Here is a 17,264-nt window from a genome sequence, read left to right as displayed (position 1 = left end):
CGCATCAGTCACACGGAGGCCTGCCTTATGACTGTCACAATTTATGACTGTAATGGGCAGGCTCCATTATGGTCATAAGTGGAGGACTATCTCTAAAAAGCAGAATTGGGAACCATTTTAACTGAAGGAAGGAGCTGAAGGAAGACACTTGGGCACAAACATGTTTGCAAATGGCAGCATTGTGGTGGAAAAATAACAGAAAGAAAACAAAAGTGGTTATGTGTGAAGCATAAAAAAATAGGAATTAATTCAGAAGTGAAAAAAATACGGTAAAGCCAATAATCATGGCAATTGGACATTCCCAAAAGGGGTCCGACGAGCATCAAACAATGGACTGAAGAAGGGAAAGGAAAGGATGACCCAATGAGCAGGATACTGAAGAACAATTAAGGTAAAAGATTTTATTTTAAAAGTTGAAGTGCAAAAATACAGGGCAAACTTTAAAACGGAAAGCAACTTTTCAGTCCCCGTCGTTGGCACGAGGCTCCATTCAAAGCAGAGACTGCAGAAGAACTTTAAACATGGGTAGCTGGATGGCTCTTCTCCTTCCTGGCAATTAGGCCATTCATTTCTCCTCTCGTCTTTTAGATCCATCTCTACTCACCTTCCAAGCAGGGTGGCGGAGAGAGGGAAGAAGAAGTCAACCAATGAAACTCTTCGGAAATTCCAGCAAGAGGAAGGGGCCAGGCTGCCACTCACAATCCATGGAATTTTGAGGACCGGTATGTGTGTGTGTGTGTGTAAATTTGTCTCCTCCTCCAAAGCAGTCACGAGGGGCTCCCCTGAAACTTTGGGGCCCCAAAAGGCACTTCTTCAGCCAGGACAGCTCGGGGAAGGGAACTAACCCAAACCCTGATCGATGCCACGGATCCGGCGAGCCAACTGGATGTCTTTGGGATGGAGGGTGATCCGTTTGGCATGGATGGCGCACAGGTAGGCATCTTCCATGAGATGCACCAAAAAGGCTTCAGCTGCCTTGGGAGGGAGAAACACAAGAGACAGAGAGACATTAGAGACAGAGAAAGAGAGAAAAAGAGGAAGAAAGAAAGAGAGGAAGAGAGAGAGGGCACACATATAGGGTTTATTTGGGATCATTTCTCCCCCCCTCCTTGCAGGCTACACTTTGTGCCCTCTCTCAAGCTGGCAGAAAGCTCTCCTAGCTTTATGTTTGCTGCCTCCATTACCCATCCATCTCCTGCCCCTGTGGTCCTATAACAGGCAGGGACATACAAAGCCCTTGGCACCCAAATTGTCCTGGGCAGAGAATGGTCAGTTTCAGGTAGTTTGTACTCAAACAGGTACAGAATAAGACAGATCCAGAGGAAGAAGTTTTGGGCAGAAGGGTTTGGGGAAAGAGGGAGGAGTGGAAGAGAGAGAGAGAGAGAGAGAGAGAGAAAGAAAGAGAGAAAGAAAGAGAGAAAGAAAGAGAGAGAGAAAGAAAAAAGAGAGATGGGGAGAGAAAGAAGGAAGGAAGGAAGGAAGGAAGGAAGGAAGGAAGGAAGGAAGGAAGGAAGGAAGGAAAGGAAGGAAGGAAGGAAGGAAGGAAGGAAGGAAGGAAGGAAGGAAGGAAGGAAGAATTGTTGAGGAAAAATGAGAGTACAGAATGAGGAAGATTTATATTAGATAAATATCTAATAGATAAGAGATTGAAGAGAGTGGAATGGCATGGTGTGGCATGAATGGGAATTAGAATAGCATAGCATAGCATAGCATAGCATAGCATAGCACAGCACAGCACAGCACAGCAGGCAGCTTAGCCCAAAGAAGCAATGGGGACTTGGCAAATGTCTCGGAAAGTAAAGACAAAAGTACTTTCCAACTTGCAAGATTCTGATTACTGTAATTGATAATAAAGGTAGTGTTAGCACTCATAGTTGCTGCTTCTTGTCTAGAATACCTTGAAGGGGTGATATCAAACTTGCATGTCTAAAAGCACATCTCGCCACCCCCACCCCCACTTTACCCTTACAGTCCAAGAAACTAGAGAGGGTCCTTCTGAGACAGTTGCCATGACCATTGTCTACTCTGCAGCTCCTTCTTCTGTCTCTCAAGGACTTTCTCACAGGGAAAAGAATAAGAATGGGGGGTGGGGAGGAATGTCACCCATTGCTGTTCTTGAGATCAGCCCTGTACTCTCATTCAGCCCTGCCCGAGCTCTTACCTCCTGCAAGGCAAGCAGTGCCATAGACTGCCACATCATGTCAACCCCTCGGGTATATTCCAGGCAGATCTCCCGTACCTGTGGAGGGGTAGGAAAGACACCGGAGAGATGACAAGGTAGCCTTGGGAGAGCTTCCTTTGTTCCAGGTTGCTATGAGTAGCTCCGTTAAATCCTGTACTCCACTGGGAATTTATCCCCCCCCCCACGTAAATACAGGTGGTCCTTAACTTATGACCACAAATGATGTTGCTGAGTGAGTAATTTGTTAAGCGAGAAATTTGTTAAGTGGGTTTTTGCCCCGTTTTACGACTTTCCTTGCCACGTTGGTTAAGTGAATCACTGCAGTTGTTAAAAGTAGTGACATGGTTGTTAAATGAATCTGAGTTTCCCCATGAAAGTTGCTCATCAGAAAGTCGCAAAAAGGGATCATGTGACCCCCGGGACACTGCAACCGTCATGAATGTGAGTCAGTTGTCAGGCATCCGAATTTTGATCACATGAGTATGGGGATGCTGCAACCGTCATAAGTGTGAAAAATGGCCATAAGTCACTTTTTCCAGTGCTGTTGTAACTTTGAACGGTCACTAAACGAACTGTTGTTAAGTCAAGGATTACCTGTATGAGTAGCAGTCCAACTAGCTAACCTCTCAATGTGAACTGCAAATTCCATCCTCCCCAGACAACGTGAGACTGTGTTGAGCTTGATTCCTGGCAGAAGGAAATGGTTTGCCCTTACCTTCCTCTGATTTTTTTTTCTTTTTAATTTCTCACCGTAGTTTGCACGTTTAGGAATTCTCATATAAATAATAACATGATCAGAATCTTATTTTATTTTTTCTTCATCAGCCAAAGTTGGTAGGTGCTGCCATCTGCTGGGATGTGTTGGTGCTTCTGTGGGTTTTAACCCAAAATGCAGGTAGTCCTCGACTTACAGCAGTTTATTTAGTAACCATTCAAAGTTATGACTACTTTCACACTTATGACCGTTGCGGCATCCCCATGGTCACACAATCAAAATTCAGGTGTGTGTGTGTGTGCTTATATTCAGTGCATGTGCAAATAACACAATAGGAATTACTTTCAGGGTAGATCCTATTTTCGGGGAAAACATGGTGTGTGTGTGTGTGTGTGTGTGTGTGTGTGTGTGTGTGTGTGTGTGTGTATGTGTCTGTGTGTATATATACACACAGACACACATATATATATGTATATGCATATATAACACATATCTATACATATACACACATACACATGTACATACATACATGTGTGTGTGATTAAAAATTAAATAAATTTTAAAAATTCATATATATGTGTGCGCACACAGAGCCAATATATATATATATTGGTGCTTTTTATTTTAACTTTTTTTTCAAATAAACTAAATATCATGATCCCAAGAATGCTTCATCCGACAGAATGTAGAAGCCACAGAAAGAGAGAAGGGGCAAGTGACTTCTACGCAGTGGTGGGATTCAATTTTTTTAACAACCAGTTCTGTGGGCGTGGCTTAGTTGGGGGTGTGGTTTGGTGGTCATGTGACTGGGTGGGCATGGATAGCTGGTCATGTGACCGGGTGGGCGTGGCTATGTGCATAGGGACTACTCAGAGGGCTGAAAAAAGTCATTTCTGACTGGTCCTCACACTTTTGACCTGTCCTCGCACTTATGACCATCCTCACATTTATGCCCGTTGTAGCATTCTTAACAACCGTGTCACTCATTTCACAACTGCTTCTCTTCATTATGGTGACAAGATAGGGCAAAAAAGTAAAATGTGAGGACAGTCGTAAGTTCGAGGACTGGTCAAAAGTGCGAGGACCAGTCAAAAATAACTTTTTCAGCCCTCTGAGTAGTCCATATGCATAAAAGGATACAGCAATAGAGAGGGATGAAGGAAGGGAAGGGAAATTAGAGTAGGAGTGAGGGTAAGAGAGAGAGGAAAAGAGGAGGAGAAGGAGAAAGGAAGAGGAAGTAGGGAGGAAAAGAAGAGGGTGGGGGAAAGAGAAAGTAAGAAGGAAAGAAAAGAGAGAGGTGGTAGGTTTGAGGAGAGAGATTGCTGTACAATAAAAAAGATGAATGGGAAGAAAGCCAACCCCAAACAAATATAAAGATATTAAGATAAAGAATGAATTGTTAAACTTTAAAGAATAAAAAAGAACAAATATGAATAAATAGCAATAATTAGAAACACACATACAAACATACAATGTATTTTCTTTCAACAGAGTATTTGGCCGGTTAACAAATTTAAACAGTGTTTAGTCATTTCAATTAAATTTACAATTTCTATATTTCCTTTTTGCCATATTTATTCCTCATCTATTTTTTTAAAAAAACCAATATTACCCTTCATGCTCATTTCTAATCAAATTCAATTTTTTCCTTCTATTCTATATTATACCCCTTCCCATTGTCATCTATTTTTATATCCATCCTCACATTGGTTAATTATGTAATTATGTAATTACAGTTGTTTGTGTATTGATCTATTTTAATATAGATCAATTAGTTATATAACTATCTTTTTTGTATATTAATCAATATGAACATGAATATTCCAATTATTTCCATGCAATCCAATTTCTTACAAATCAATTAATTATATTTACCAATAATAATAAACCAAATAATTTCCCCCATATATTCTTCCAAACCACAACTTAACCATTTCTGTTTTCAACACAATATACAATTAATAGTATCTCAATTATTACAATTCCCTAGTTAAATAGAGCTTTTTTTCTTTTGTGTTTTAAAATCTTGAACTCTTCTCTTTTGCCCTAAATTTCCCATTGTTTGCACCTACCTTTTTTGGTGAGGAGAAAGAAAAAGAAAAAGAAATCTCTCTCCCTGCCTCATTTTGTCACGTTGCAGCAGAGTCTGCTTTACTTTCAGTAAGTGCTGCGAGGCACAGATCAAAGGGGGGGCCATCCTTCTTGCCACTTAGCCCCCCTGTTGCCCCCCTCTAGCGTCCCTCTGCCGCCCCCCTTGCTGTTTACCACCCCTCTAAGGCATCCTACCGCCCCCCAGGGGGCGGTACCGCCCACTTTGGCAACCACTGGCTTAACTACTTAACAACCGGTTCTACCAAAGTAGAATCCCACCACTGGGTCTACCCATTTATTTTTGCAGGCGTCGGTCTACTCATTTGTTTTCTTTTAACACTGATCAGCTGTAGGGTGGCCCTTTGAAGCCCTGTGGCAGCTGCGAGGCCAATAAAATTATAAAAAAAACACCAAACCGTTTGTTAAATTGCTGGCTCGCCCACCCCTCGCCCAGTGGTGCGGAGGGGCGGGGCAAGGGGCAGGGCGAGCCAGCAATTTAACAAACGGTTCGGCCGAACCGCCTAGAACCGGCAGAATCCCACCACTGCTTCTACAGACGCGCACTGCTTCCATCGTGACAGAATGCTCCTCTCCTCCCCATGCATGCTACTGAATGGGGCATCCTGGGACAATCTATACCACAATGGAAAAATGGGTGGGCTCTGGATCATTTTGAATTTTTACAGGGTGTGTGTGTGTGTGTGTGTGTGTGTGTGTGTGTGTGTGTTAAAAGAGCATTTGGGTATCTTATAGAGCCGTGATGGCGAACCTATGGCACACGTAGCTATATCAGTGGGCACGCAAGTTTTATTAATTTATTTATTATTTATTAATTTAATTTGTATACCGCCCTTCTCCCAGAAGGGACTCAGGGCGGTGAACAGCCAAAATTAAAAAACATACAAATGCAAAAGTTAAGATAATTAAAAGAATTAAATCATTGGCTACCCAATTTAAAACCCCAAATCCATAAAATTTAAAATCCCAATTAAAAACCATTTAGGCTAGGCCGGCTTGATGAAATAAAAACGTCTTCAGGGCTTTACGGAAGGTCCGGAGGTCCAGGATCAATCGTATTCCAGGAGGCAGCTCATTCCACAGGGCGGGTGCCCCCACAGAGAAGGCTCGCCCCCTGGGGGCCGCCAGCCAACATTGCCTGACCGACGGCACCCCGAGGAGGCCCTCTCTGTGAGAGCGTATTGGCCGGTGGGAGGTTATCGGTAGCAGCAGGCGGTCTCGCAAATACCCTGGCCCTAAGCCATGGAGCGCTTTAAAGATGAGAACCAACACCTTAAAGCGCACCCAGAAGACCACCGGGAGCCAATGCAGCTCGCGCAGGAGAGGTGTTACGTGGGAGCGCCACGTCGCTCCCATAATCACCCGCTTTTTGAGCTCTGGCACACATGCGCACGCCGACCAGCTGATTTTCGGGCCTTTTGGGCCTACCAGAAATAAGGGAACAGGCTGTTTCCTGCCTCCAGAGGGCCTGGGAGGTGGGGAAGGCCCGTTTTTCTTTGTCACCTGGCTCCAGATCCTCTCTGTGCACTCCTAGAGAGGCTCTGGAGGCTGGGGACAGCAAAAAACATCATTTCCTGTCCCACCTGGAGTTGGGAAATGGGCCGTTTCAGGCCTTCGGAGGGCCTCCAAGGGGGTGGGGAAGGCTGTTTTCGCCCTTCCCAGATGCAGAGAGAGGATCTGGAGCCAGCTGAGAAAGAAAAACGGGCCTACCAGGCCATTGCATGCCAGGAGTGGGGGGGGGGGGTTGCGTGCACATGCGCAGAACAGGGCACATAGAATTATGGATGTGGGCACGCGTACCTCCCCTGCTCCCCCTTCCTGGCACGCGATGGCAAAAAGGTTAGCCATCACTGTTATAGAGAATCATGAAATGCATAACAACCTTCTGAAGGGTCCTTGGTTGAGTTTGGTAGTTTTCTTGCAGACATTTTGCAAGGTAACATCACCAGTGCAAAAAAAAAAAAATTAGATGAATAAGTTTCATTTTGGACACTGCGGAATCTAAGAAGGCCACATGTACCGTGTTTTCCCAAAAATAAGACCCTGTCTTATATTTTTTTGAATCCTGAAATAAGTGCTTGGCCTTATTGCCATGCACTCAAAAGCCCGTTTGGGCTTATTATCAGGGGATGTCTTATTTTGGGGGAAACAGAGTAAAAGGAAAACAAAACAAAACAAAACAGAATGCACAATCAACTTACCACACGAGAAAAGGGCAACTTGGCAATAAGTAGATTAGTACTTTTTTGATACTGTCTGATCTCCTGCAAGGCTCGCTGGCCAGGCCTGTATCTTCGCCTTCTCCGATGACCTGCTGGATAGGACATAAAAGGAGGGAGGGTTAACAAAGGGGGGATGATCCCCAAGAGGAAAAGAAGTTTCAGTTCAGTAGTTCCAAACTTTGATGGCTTGAAATTCTGGGAATTCTGGGAATCGAAGTCCACGGATTTTGAAGTCGCCAAGATTGAGAACAGCTGCCTCAGCAGCCCAGAATTGCCAGGTATTTATATGGATCACCTTCCCCTATATGCAGTACAGGTAGTCCTCGCCTTATGACAGTTCGTTTAGTGACCATTCAAAGTTCCAACAGTCCCGAAAAAAGGGGACCCGTGATCATATTTCTGCTTACAACCTTTGTAGCAGTCTTCCGATCGTGTGATCAAAATTCAGATTTTTGGCAAACTGGTTCATACTTATGACCGTTATTGTCTCCCAAAAGGTCATGTGATCCCCTTTTGTAACCTTTTGACAAGGAAAATCAATGAGGAAGCCAGATTCACTTAATGACCATGTTACTAACTTATCAACGTTAAGTGTGACAAAAGTAAAACATCGCAAGCCTGGCTGCCAGCAACGCCCAGCTCCTACATCTGTCTGTCCAATACAGATAGTCCTTGACTTACAACAGTCCATTTAGTAACCATTTGAAGTTACAACAGCACCGCCAAAAGGAACTTACGGCCGCTTTTCACACTGACAATTTATTTATTTATTTATTTATTAATTAAATTTCTATACCGCCCTTCTCCAAATAGGACTCAGGGCGGTGCACAGCCAAGATAAAAACAAAGCATACAAAATTTAAGAACAGTATTAAAATAATTAAATATTTTGGCCGAAATTAAGATAACCCAATTTAAAATCAATTTAAAATTTAACTCAGGCCAGCCCAGCTTGTTGAAATAAATAGGTTTTCAGGGCCCGACGAAAAATCCGGAGGTCTGTTATTATACGTAACTCTGGGGGAAGGTTGTTCCAGAGGGTGGGCGCCGTCACAGAGAAGGATCTCCCCCTGGGGGTCGCCAGCCAACATTGTCTGGCGGACGGCACCCTGAGGAGGCCCACTCTGTGTGAGCGTACTGGCCGGTGGGAGGCTATTGGTGGCAGAAGGTGGTCTCGTAAATACCCCGGCCCTAAGCCATGGAGCGCTTTAAAGGTGGTCACCAACACCTTGAAGCGCACCCGGAAGACCACTGGGAGCCAGTGCAGCTCGCGCAGGAGAGGTGTCACATGGGAGCGCCTCGTCGCCCCCATAATCCCCCGCGCGTTCTGGACCAGCTGGGGCCTCCGGGTGCACCCCAGGGGGAGCCCCATGTAGAGAGCGTTGCAGTAGTCCAGGCGGGAAATGACTAGTGCCTGAGTGACTGTGCGTAGAGAGTCCCGATCTAGAAAGGGGCGCAGCTGGCGTATCAGGCGAACCTGATAAAAAGCCCCCCTGGCCACGGCCGTCAAATGATCTTCTAAAGACAGCCGTGCGTCCAGGAGGACGCCCAAGTTGCGAGCCCTCTCCGTGGGGGCGAGTGATTCGCCCCCAATAGCCAGCGATGGCGTCAGCTGGCTATATCGGGACGCTGGAAGCCACAGCCACTCGGTCTTGGAGGGGTTGAGTCGGAGCCTGTTTCTCCCCATCCAGGCCCGCACGGCCTCCAGGCACTGGGACATCACTTCAAGGGCATCATTGGGGTGGCCTGGGGTGGAGATGTACAGCTGGGTGTCATCAGCGTACTGATGGAACTCCACCCCAAAGCCACGGATGATCTCACCCAGCGGCTTTACATAAATGTTGAACAGAAGGGGCGAGAGGACCGACCCTTGTGGCACCCCACAAGCAAGGTGCCTCGGGGTCGACCGCTGCCCCCCCGTCAACACAGATTGCGACCGGTCAGAGAGGTAGGAGGAGAACCACCGCAGAACGGTGCCCCCCACCCCCAACCCCGCCAACTGGTGCAACATGATACCATGGTCGATGGTATCAAAAGCCGCTGAGAGATCTAACAGGACCAGGATAGAGGAGCAACCCCTATCCCGAGCCCTCCAGAGATCATCCACCAACGCGACCAATGCCGTTTCCGTGCTGTGCCCAGGCCGGAAGCCGGACTGGAGCGGGTCTAGATAGACAGCTTCATCCAGGTACCGGGGGAGCTGTTGCGCCACCACACTCTCAACAACCTTCGCAACAAAGCGAAGGTTGGAGACTGGACGATAGTTAGCCAAAACAGCCGGATCCAGAGAGGGCTTCTTGAGGAGGGGCCTCACAACCACTTCTTTCAAAGCAGCCGGCAGGACCCCCTCACTCAAAGAAGCGTTAACAATCTTCTGGAGCCAGCCTCGTGTCACCTCCCGGGAAGCCAGTACCAACCAGGAGGGACACGGGTCCAATAAACATGTGGTCGCGTTCAGCCGTCCCAGGACCCTGTCCATGTCCTCGGGAGCCACAGGATCGAACTCCCCCCAGATAACACTCTCAAGACCTGCCTCAGTCATCCCGTCCGGACATACCCAGTCAGAGGCCAGCCCTTCCCGAATCTGAGCGATTTTGTCATACAGATACTGCACAAAGTCCTCGGCTCGGCCCTGCAAGGGGTCATCCCGCGCTTCCAGATGGAGGAGGGAGCGGGTCACCCTAAACAGGGCGGCCGGGCGATTATCTGATGACGCGATAAGAGCGGCAAAATAACTAGATTTCGCCGCTTTTATCGCCACTAGGTAGGTCTTAATATGAGACCTCACCAGTGTTCGGTCGGATTCGGAGCGACTGGTCCTCCAACTACTCTCCAGGCGTCTTTTCCGGCGCTTCATCTCCCTGAGCTCCTCGGAGAACCAAGGAGCTAGGTGAGTTCGGTGCCGGGTCAGAGGCCGCAAAGGCACGACACGGTCCAAGGCCCCGGCAGCCGCACTATCCCAGGCGGCCACCAGGTCCTCAGTCGAGTCATGAGCCAGAGTCTCAGGAAATGGCCCAAGCTCCATCTGGAACCTATCAGGGTCCATCAGGCGCCTGGGGCGGAACCACCTGGTCGGTCCCGCCTCCCTGCGGCGGGGTGCAGCGGTTAGAAAGTCCAGTTGAAGGAGCGAGTGGTCAGACCATGACAAGGGTTCGATGACTATATCCCCTGTATCAAGGCCACTCAACCACTGACCAGAGACAAAAACTAAGTCCAGAGTGTGTCCACCCGTGTGAGTGGGGTCATGAATTAACTGAGTAAGGTCCATGGCCGTCATGGAAGCCATGAACTCTCGAGCCACCTCAGACGTTTCGCCGACAGATGGCAGGTTGAATTGTTGCAGCATCCCCACTGTCATGTGATCAAAATTCAGATGCTTGGCTACTGACTCATATTTATGACTGCTGCAGTATCCCTGGGTCATATGATCACCTTTTGTGAATTACTGACAAGCAAAGACAATGGGGAAGTCAGATTCACTTACAGACTAGGTTACTAATTTAACAATTGCAGTGATTCACTTAACAATTATGGCGAGAAAGGTCTTAAAATGGGGCAATACTCACTTAACAACTGTGTTAGGGAATGGCTATTGCCTAACTGGTTGAGTTGGCAATATATATAAACCATCAATGCATGTTTGCAGTCAAAATGTAATGGTTAGCTTTAAGAATGTAATGCTGTATTGCATCATACTGTATTCTGATTGACTAGCTCTGTAACCAATGTACTTAAGAGGAAGCTTGAATCATGGCTTATTTTTTTCTTATTACATTATTATTGCTACCTTTGCTCCTCTCTGCCTGTTCGCTCTGCATGATCACTGCTTGATCATTGCTACTTGTTGTTTTCTACTGTTTTTACTGATTGTTTTACTGCTGTACTTGTTCCTGTTTGCAATTCCAAAAAGAACTGTTTTATTGCATATGACTACAATAACTGGTAAGAAGACTTTGTTCTTGGAATATCCCTGGATTGACAATTTAACTCTCTTTATCTGTGTATGACCTGGATTGTTTATTGGACTTTGCTTTGCTTTTTCCTAAAAGTAAAAGAATATCACAACTCAGTGTGTCTGTATTGACAGTGCTTATTCACAATCACTCTCAGCCGTTTCTCATGTGCACAACCTTGCTACTCCTTAACAAACTGTCTCGCTTAACAACAGAAATTTTGGGCTCAACTCAATTGAGGTCTTAAATCAAGGACCACCTCTATATCACTGCTCATAAATTGAGGGATTCCTACAAAAGTCAACCTCTACAAAGCTTTGGAGGGGGTAATTTGCCCAGACTAGCTACACCTGAAAAAAATCCTCTTTCTTTCAATTTCAAGAAAACAGAGTTGGAAGGGACCTTGTAGGTTTTCTCTTGCATACATCTCCACCAAATCACCAGTCAGTTTACATCTGTATTTTAGGGGAAGAGCCTGCGATAGTGGTTAACCTTAATCCTAACTATCCTAGTTTATTTTCTTACCACAATTAGAATAAGAGTTGGAAAGGACCTTGGAGGTCTTCTAGTCCAATCCCCTGCTCAGGGGGATTGGAAACCCTATATGTGTGATGGCGAACCTATGGCACATGTGCCAGAGGTGACACACAGAGTCCTCTCTGCTGGCATGTGCGCCGTCATCCCAGGTCAGATCTCCGTGACGTTTCTTTCGTGAGCTTCTGTTTCCCTACAAACGACGAAACAGAAGCTCACGAAAAAGGTCTTACCTCTTGCCGCGCTGCCAGTGTTGGGATGCCCCGCCTCCCGCCAGTCTTCGAGTCTCTGCTGCGCATGCGCGTGTGTGCACATTTATGGATGTCTGCGCATGTGCACATTTGTGCATGTCCGTACATGTGCACGTTTGCACGCACCTTTCAGTTTGGGCACGTGCGTGCAGTTTGGGCACTCGGTGCCTAAAAGGTTCGCCATCACTGCCCTATACCATTTCAGGCATGTGGTTGTCCAATCTCTTCTTAAAAACTTCCAGTGTTGGAGCATTCACAACTTCTGGAGGCAATTTGTTCCACGGATTAATTGTTCTCACTGTCAGGAAATTTCTCCTTAATTCTAGGTTTTTTCTCTCCTTGATTAGTTTCCATCCATTGCTTCTTGTCCTCAGGTGCTTTGGAGACTAGGTCAAGGGTCAGCAACCTGCGGCTCCGGAGCTACATGCGGCTCTTTGGGCCCTCTGCTGTGGCTCCCTGTCGGGTGATCCCACCATTGGCTGGCCCCACCCCTCGCCCTCTCCTCCCAGTCACTCCTCGCCTGGCCTGAGAAGGTAAGGTAAGGTAAGGCCAATGGGGGATGGAGAAGCAGCCAGGGCAGAGACAGAGAGATGGGGAGAGAGAGAGAGAGAGAGAGAGACAGAGACAGAGAGATGGGGAGAGAGAGGAGGGAGGGGAGAGAGATATATGTCAAAAGGGTTTTGTGGTTCTCTGTGTTTTTTAGCAACTGGTTCTCTGCCCTAATGACGGGCTGGGTAGGCGTGGCTGGGGGGAGTCATGTGACTGGTGGAAGTGAGTGACATTGAGTTGGCCACGCCCACCCAGGTTTTGTGGCTCTCAGTGTTTTATTTTCTGTGGGAAACGAGTCCAAATGGCTCTTTGAGTGCTTAAAGTTGCAAACTCCTGGACTAGGTTGTCCCCTTCTTCTTTGTGGCAGCCCCTGAGATATTGCAACACCGCTATCATTGTCATCCCAGTCCTTCTTTTCATTAGACTTTTTGTCCGGTCAATGATCCATATTTCTTACCTGCCTCTTGTTGTGGGGGTTGCCTCAGTCCAGGACGACGGGGAGAGGGTTGCCTCCTGCGTGGCGATCTTCTAGATTGGCGGCGGTGGGAAGGAGGGGTTGAGGGGGTTCTTCTGGAACTGGTGCCAGCTGATGGAGAACGCCACATAACGCCTGGCAAAGAAAATAAGAAGTATTGCCTCTGACAATACCTGACCAGTCATTTGAGATTCAGGAGTACAGACAGTCCTTGACTTATGACAATTGAGCTCAAAATTCCCATTGCTAAGTGCAACAGTTGTTAAATGAGTTTTGGCCCATTTTATGACCTTTCTTGCCACGGTTGCTAAGCAAATCAGTGCAGTTGTGAATAAAACACCTGTAAAGTGAATTTGGCTTCCCTACGGACTTTGTCAGGTCGTCACAAAATGGGATACTGCAACCGTCATAAATGTGAGCCAATTTCCAAGCGTCTGGATTTTGATCACCTGACCATGGGGATATTGCCATGGTCGTGTGAAAAACGGTCATAAGTCACTTTTTTTAAGTGCTTTTGTAACTTTGAACAGTCACTAAACAAAAGGTTCAAAGGACTTCACCTGTATGATCATTTTGGCTGTTGGAATTATAAGCTACCTTCGTAGCAATTGATGATCCTTTTAAATTCTCTTTTCAAACTACTATAATGACATAGCATATCAAATCCTACAAATCTAGGGCTAGCAGATCAGCCAGTAGAAACCTGGAAGATTACTAGACGGTGGGTGACACTTCTTTTCTCATGATTTTTCAGATTTTTGTAGATCTAAGGGACCTGATTTGGGTGCAAAAAAAGTATGAGCAGAATTAGCACATACTCAGAATTGTTATTACCTACATCCTCCAACCTCAGTTGGGACCAGAATTTCTGTGGCTAACCTTCTTAGTTACATGGAACAATATTAATCCAAGTGAAGATGATCTCTGGACACATTGGTCAACTAGCTTCCTGATATATTTAAGATTGATTTTAAAACCAATTTCTACTTTTACAAAAATACCAAATGTATCATAGTAGTGATTAAGGAGCTGGAACAAGGACCAGGAAGACATACATAATTTCCACTTGAACAGTTTCTCAACCTTGGCAGATTCTACATGTCTCAACCAGATTTATCAGCAATACAGATGCTGGCAGGGAATTCTGGGGAATGAAGTCCACCTGTTAGGAAGTTACCAGGTTTGGGGAACTGTTCATACATAAGCCCATGGAGCTGAGTAGGTAGCTTGGGGCCAGCCATTTTTTCTCAGCCCAGTCCACCTTGCAGGACTGTTGTTGAAAGAATAAAGAGCAAGAATCGCTTGCCACAATCTTCCTAGTGAATGGGAAGAGTATTTTTCAGGGATTATATGAGTGAGAAACCACGCCTCTGGCAACGATTCTGTAACCACAGAATATATTCCTAGTCACAGACTTCAGAGGATAATTAGAACTGCAGAAAAAACAATTGCTACCAACCTGCCTTCCATTGAGGACCTGTATACTGCACGAGTCAAAAAGAGGGCTGTGAAAATATCTACAGACCCCTCGCATCCTGGACATAAATTGTTTCAACTCCTACCCTCAAAACGACGCTATAGAGCAGCGGTCACCAACTGGTGGTGCGTGGACCACTGGTGGTCCATGAGAAAATTTTGGTTGGTCCACATAAAAATTATTTGCATTTTTTATATTGCACTAAATACTATTTATCATTTTTTAAAAAATATATTAGTGGTCCCTGGGATTTAAAATTATGAATTTAGTGATCCCTGAGGTCCGAAAGGTTGGTGACCCCTGCTATAGAGCACTGCACACCAGAAGAACTAGACACAAGAACAGTTTTTTCCTGAACGCCATCACTCTGCTAAACAAATAACACTGTCAAACTATTCACTAAGGCTACATTACTATTACTATTAGTCTTCTCATTGTTCCCATCACCCATCTCCTTCCACTTATGACTGCCTGACTGTAACTTTGTTGCTAGTAGCTTATTTGTACCCTATGACTATCATTAAGCATTGTACCTTATGATTCTTGACAAATGTATCTTGTCTTTTTATGTACACTGAGAGCATATGCACCAAAGACAGATTCCTTGTGTGTCCAATCACACTTGACCAATAAAGAATTCCATTCCTATTCCTATTCCTATTCCTACTTCACTTCTCTTCTATTGACTGGTAGATTCCAACATTAGCATCTGTGCTTGCAAATATGGGTAGAAATGCTGAGATTCTCTCAAGTTGTTTTTTTTTTTTAAAGATAAAGGAGATATTTCTGTTAATGATCCACCCTACGAGTCTGCTGAATAGAGTTAGTAAACCATACCCTAACAGATGAGTTGTGGTCGATGCAATTAATTTGTTCATACCTAAAGCCCGGCTAACAAATGCCGACACAGCCAAACGGTTGCCTTGGTATGCCCGAGCACCAAAGTGGATCTTTTTTTTACGGGAGCGATCCTAATTCAGACCTCAGCCGGCCAAGGATGCTGAATGCAGATTTCGGCTAGGGATCACCTATCATTCCCGCAAATCCTCCAGAAAGTTGGGGGGTAAAAACTCTGACGTCACCGCCCACGAAAGCAATCCAGTGCCTCTCCGTGACGTCACAATGGTACGGATTCCTGGCGGTGACATCACAATGCTCGGAAATTCTCACCTGGGGCGGGAGCGGAGGGGGAGCGCGGCAGCGATTCCACGAAGGCACCCCTTCCTTGGTCCCGTCCGCTACATTCGACCTTCGCGCCACGCTTTCCGAGCCCCGCCCCTCACTTGCGAGCCAATCCACTCTTTAGAAAAGGCGTTCGAATCTTTACTGGGGGGAAGGAGGCGGGCCAGTGCTGGCCGAAACTCCCAATGACAGGAAGGGGGCGGGACCGAGATCTGGGCGGGGAAAGGGATGTAACCGTTTCGCCGTTATCTTGGAGGTCGGTTGATTGACGCTTGGCGTAAGAGGGACCCGAGGCCAATAGACGAGCCAGAATACATTCTACACCCCGCCCCGCGGGAATGCCGACGCTGACCGTCGAATCCGTCGTTTTCAATTGGGCCGTTTGAATGCCGCTGTTATCCAATCAGACGGCGAGAAGGGGAAAAACGCACCGTTGATATGCATGGATGCACGAGTGGTCGGTTGATCATTTCCCAAGTCGGCAGTTTCCGTCTAGTCAGTGGCTGCGGATAAGGGGCGCAGTAGTTTTAACACAGGGATTCCCCCAACCTCACAAGGAATAGGTTCCAGGAATAGTCCTGGAGATCAGAATTAGCTGTCCAGAAATGGATAACTTGGCCTTGAACCCTTAGAGGCAGCTGAGGAAAATGAAATAATTTAGCTATTTGGGGTTGTTCTTAGTTGTCCTCGATTTACGGCCACAATTGAGGCCAAAATTTATGTCGCTAAGTCAGATTTTTTTGCCCCCGTTTTACGACTTTTTCCTGCTGCAGTTGTTAAGTGAATCACTGCAGTTAAATCTAGCCACATGGTTGTTAAGTGAATCTGGTTTCCCCATTGACTTCGGTTGTCAGAAGGTCGCAGAAGGGGATCCCGTGACCTGGAGACACTGCAACCGTCCTAAATGTAAATAAGCTGTCAAGCATCTGAATGGTAAATCAGGTGACCGTGGGGATGATGCAATGGTTGTAAATCTGAAAAATGGTCATAAGTCACTTTTTTCAGTGCCGTTGTAACTTTGAATGGTCACTAAGTGAAATGGGTTCAGACTGCCCACTCTCTTCTTAAAAATCTCCAGTGATGAATCGGAATCAGAATAGAGCTGGAAAAGACCTTGGAGGTCTTCTAGTCCAGTCCCTTGCTCAAGCAGGAGATCCTATGCCAGTGACGGCTAACCTTTTTCGGATGGAGTGCCCAGTGTGAGCACCCGCACCTGAACCCCCAAAATGCAATGCACACTCACCCCCGCACGTTGCAACCCCCGCATGCACCACGCACCCCCACACATGCACGTGTGACCCCCCCACGCATGCGCCCACCCAGTGGTGGGATTCAGCCAGTTCGCACCACTTCAGGAGAACCGGTTGTTAACTTTCTGAGCAGTTTGGCAAAGTGGTTGTTGGAGGAAATCATTAGGACAGAGAACCGGTTGTTAAAAAGTTGAATCCCACCACTGGCCCTACTCCCCCCCCCATGCGGATGTGCCCCACCCCCACGAATGTGTGCGCATGTGACCGCCTGCACATGCTCACGTGACACACACACCCTACATGCCCTCCACATGTGCCTCACCCCCTGCGCGTGTGCCGCAGAGACCCAACAACCAGTTGGCCGG

The 17,264-nt window shown here is 46.5% G+C and overlaps 1 protein-coding gene across 2 annotated transcripts; it reads right to left on the bottom strand.

Moving 5' to 3' along the window:
- Nucleotides 1–441: 441 nt before the first annotated feature.
- Nucleotides 442–15,660, bottom strand: CENPA (centromere protein A). Of its 2 annotated transcripts, XM_070936527.1 has the most exons (5): nt 15,348–15,660; nt 12,973–13,125; nt 7,208–7,320; nt 2,162–2,239; nt 442–975 (listed from the first exon to the last, which is right to left on the bottom strand). In XM_070936527.1, the coding sequence occupies exons 2-5, from the start codon at nt 13,118–13,120 to the stop codon at nt 841–843; spliced, it is 474 nt and encodes a 157-aa protein (XP_070792628.1). In that variant the 5' UTR covers nt 13,121–13,125; nt 15,348–15,660; the 3' UTR covers nt 442–840. The 2 variants fall into 2 exon arrangements, with proteins under 2 accessions (XP_070792628.1, XP_070792629.1); XM_070936528.1 differs by lacking the exon at nt 2,162–2,239.
- Between the last annotated feature and the right edge of the window lie 1,604 nt (nt 15,661–17,264).

Source organism: Pituophis catenifer, unplaced genomic scaffold (assembly GCF_029215685.1).
Source record: "Pituophis catenifer annectens isolate HBS135680 unplaced genomic scaffold, rPitCat1.0.hap2 SCAF_2, whole genome shotgun sequence".
Classification (NCBI taxonomy): Eukaryota; Metazoa; Chordata; class Lepidosauria; order Squamata; family Colubridae; genus Pituophis; species Pituophis catenifer.
Note: the sequence above shows the minus strand (reverse complement) of the source record. Positions and strands in the feature narration are given on the sequence as shown.

Excerpts from the sequence above, each read along its gene's own strand:
- CENPA (XM_070936527.1), bottom strand. The coding sequence starts at position 13,120 with ATGTGGCGTTCTCCATCAGCTGGCACCAGTTCCAGAAGAACCCCCTCA. Across the intron at positions 7,321-12,972 it reads ACCCCCACAACAAGAGGCAG|CAGGTCATCGGAGAAGGCGA; the intron begins GTAAGAAATATG and ends TGTCCTATCCAG. Across the intron at positions 2,240-7,207 it reads AGTTGCCCTTTTCTCGTGTG|GTACGGGAGATCTGCCTGGA; the intron begins GTAAGTTGATTG and ends ACCCCTCCACAG.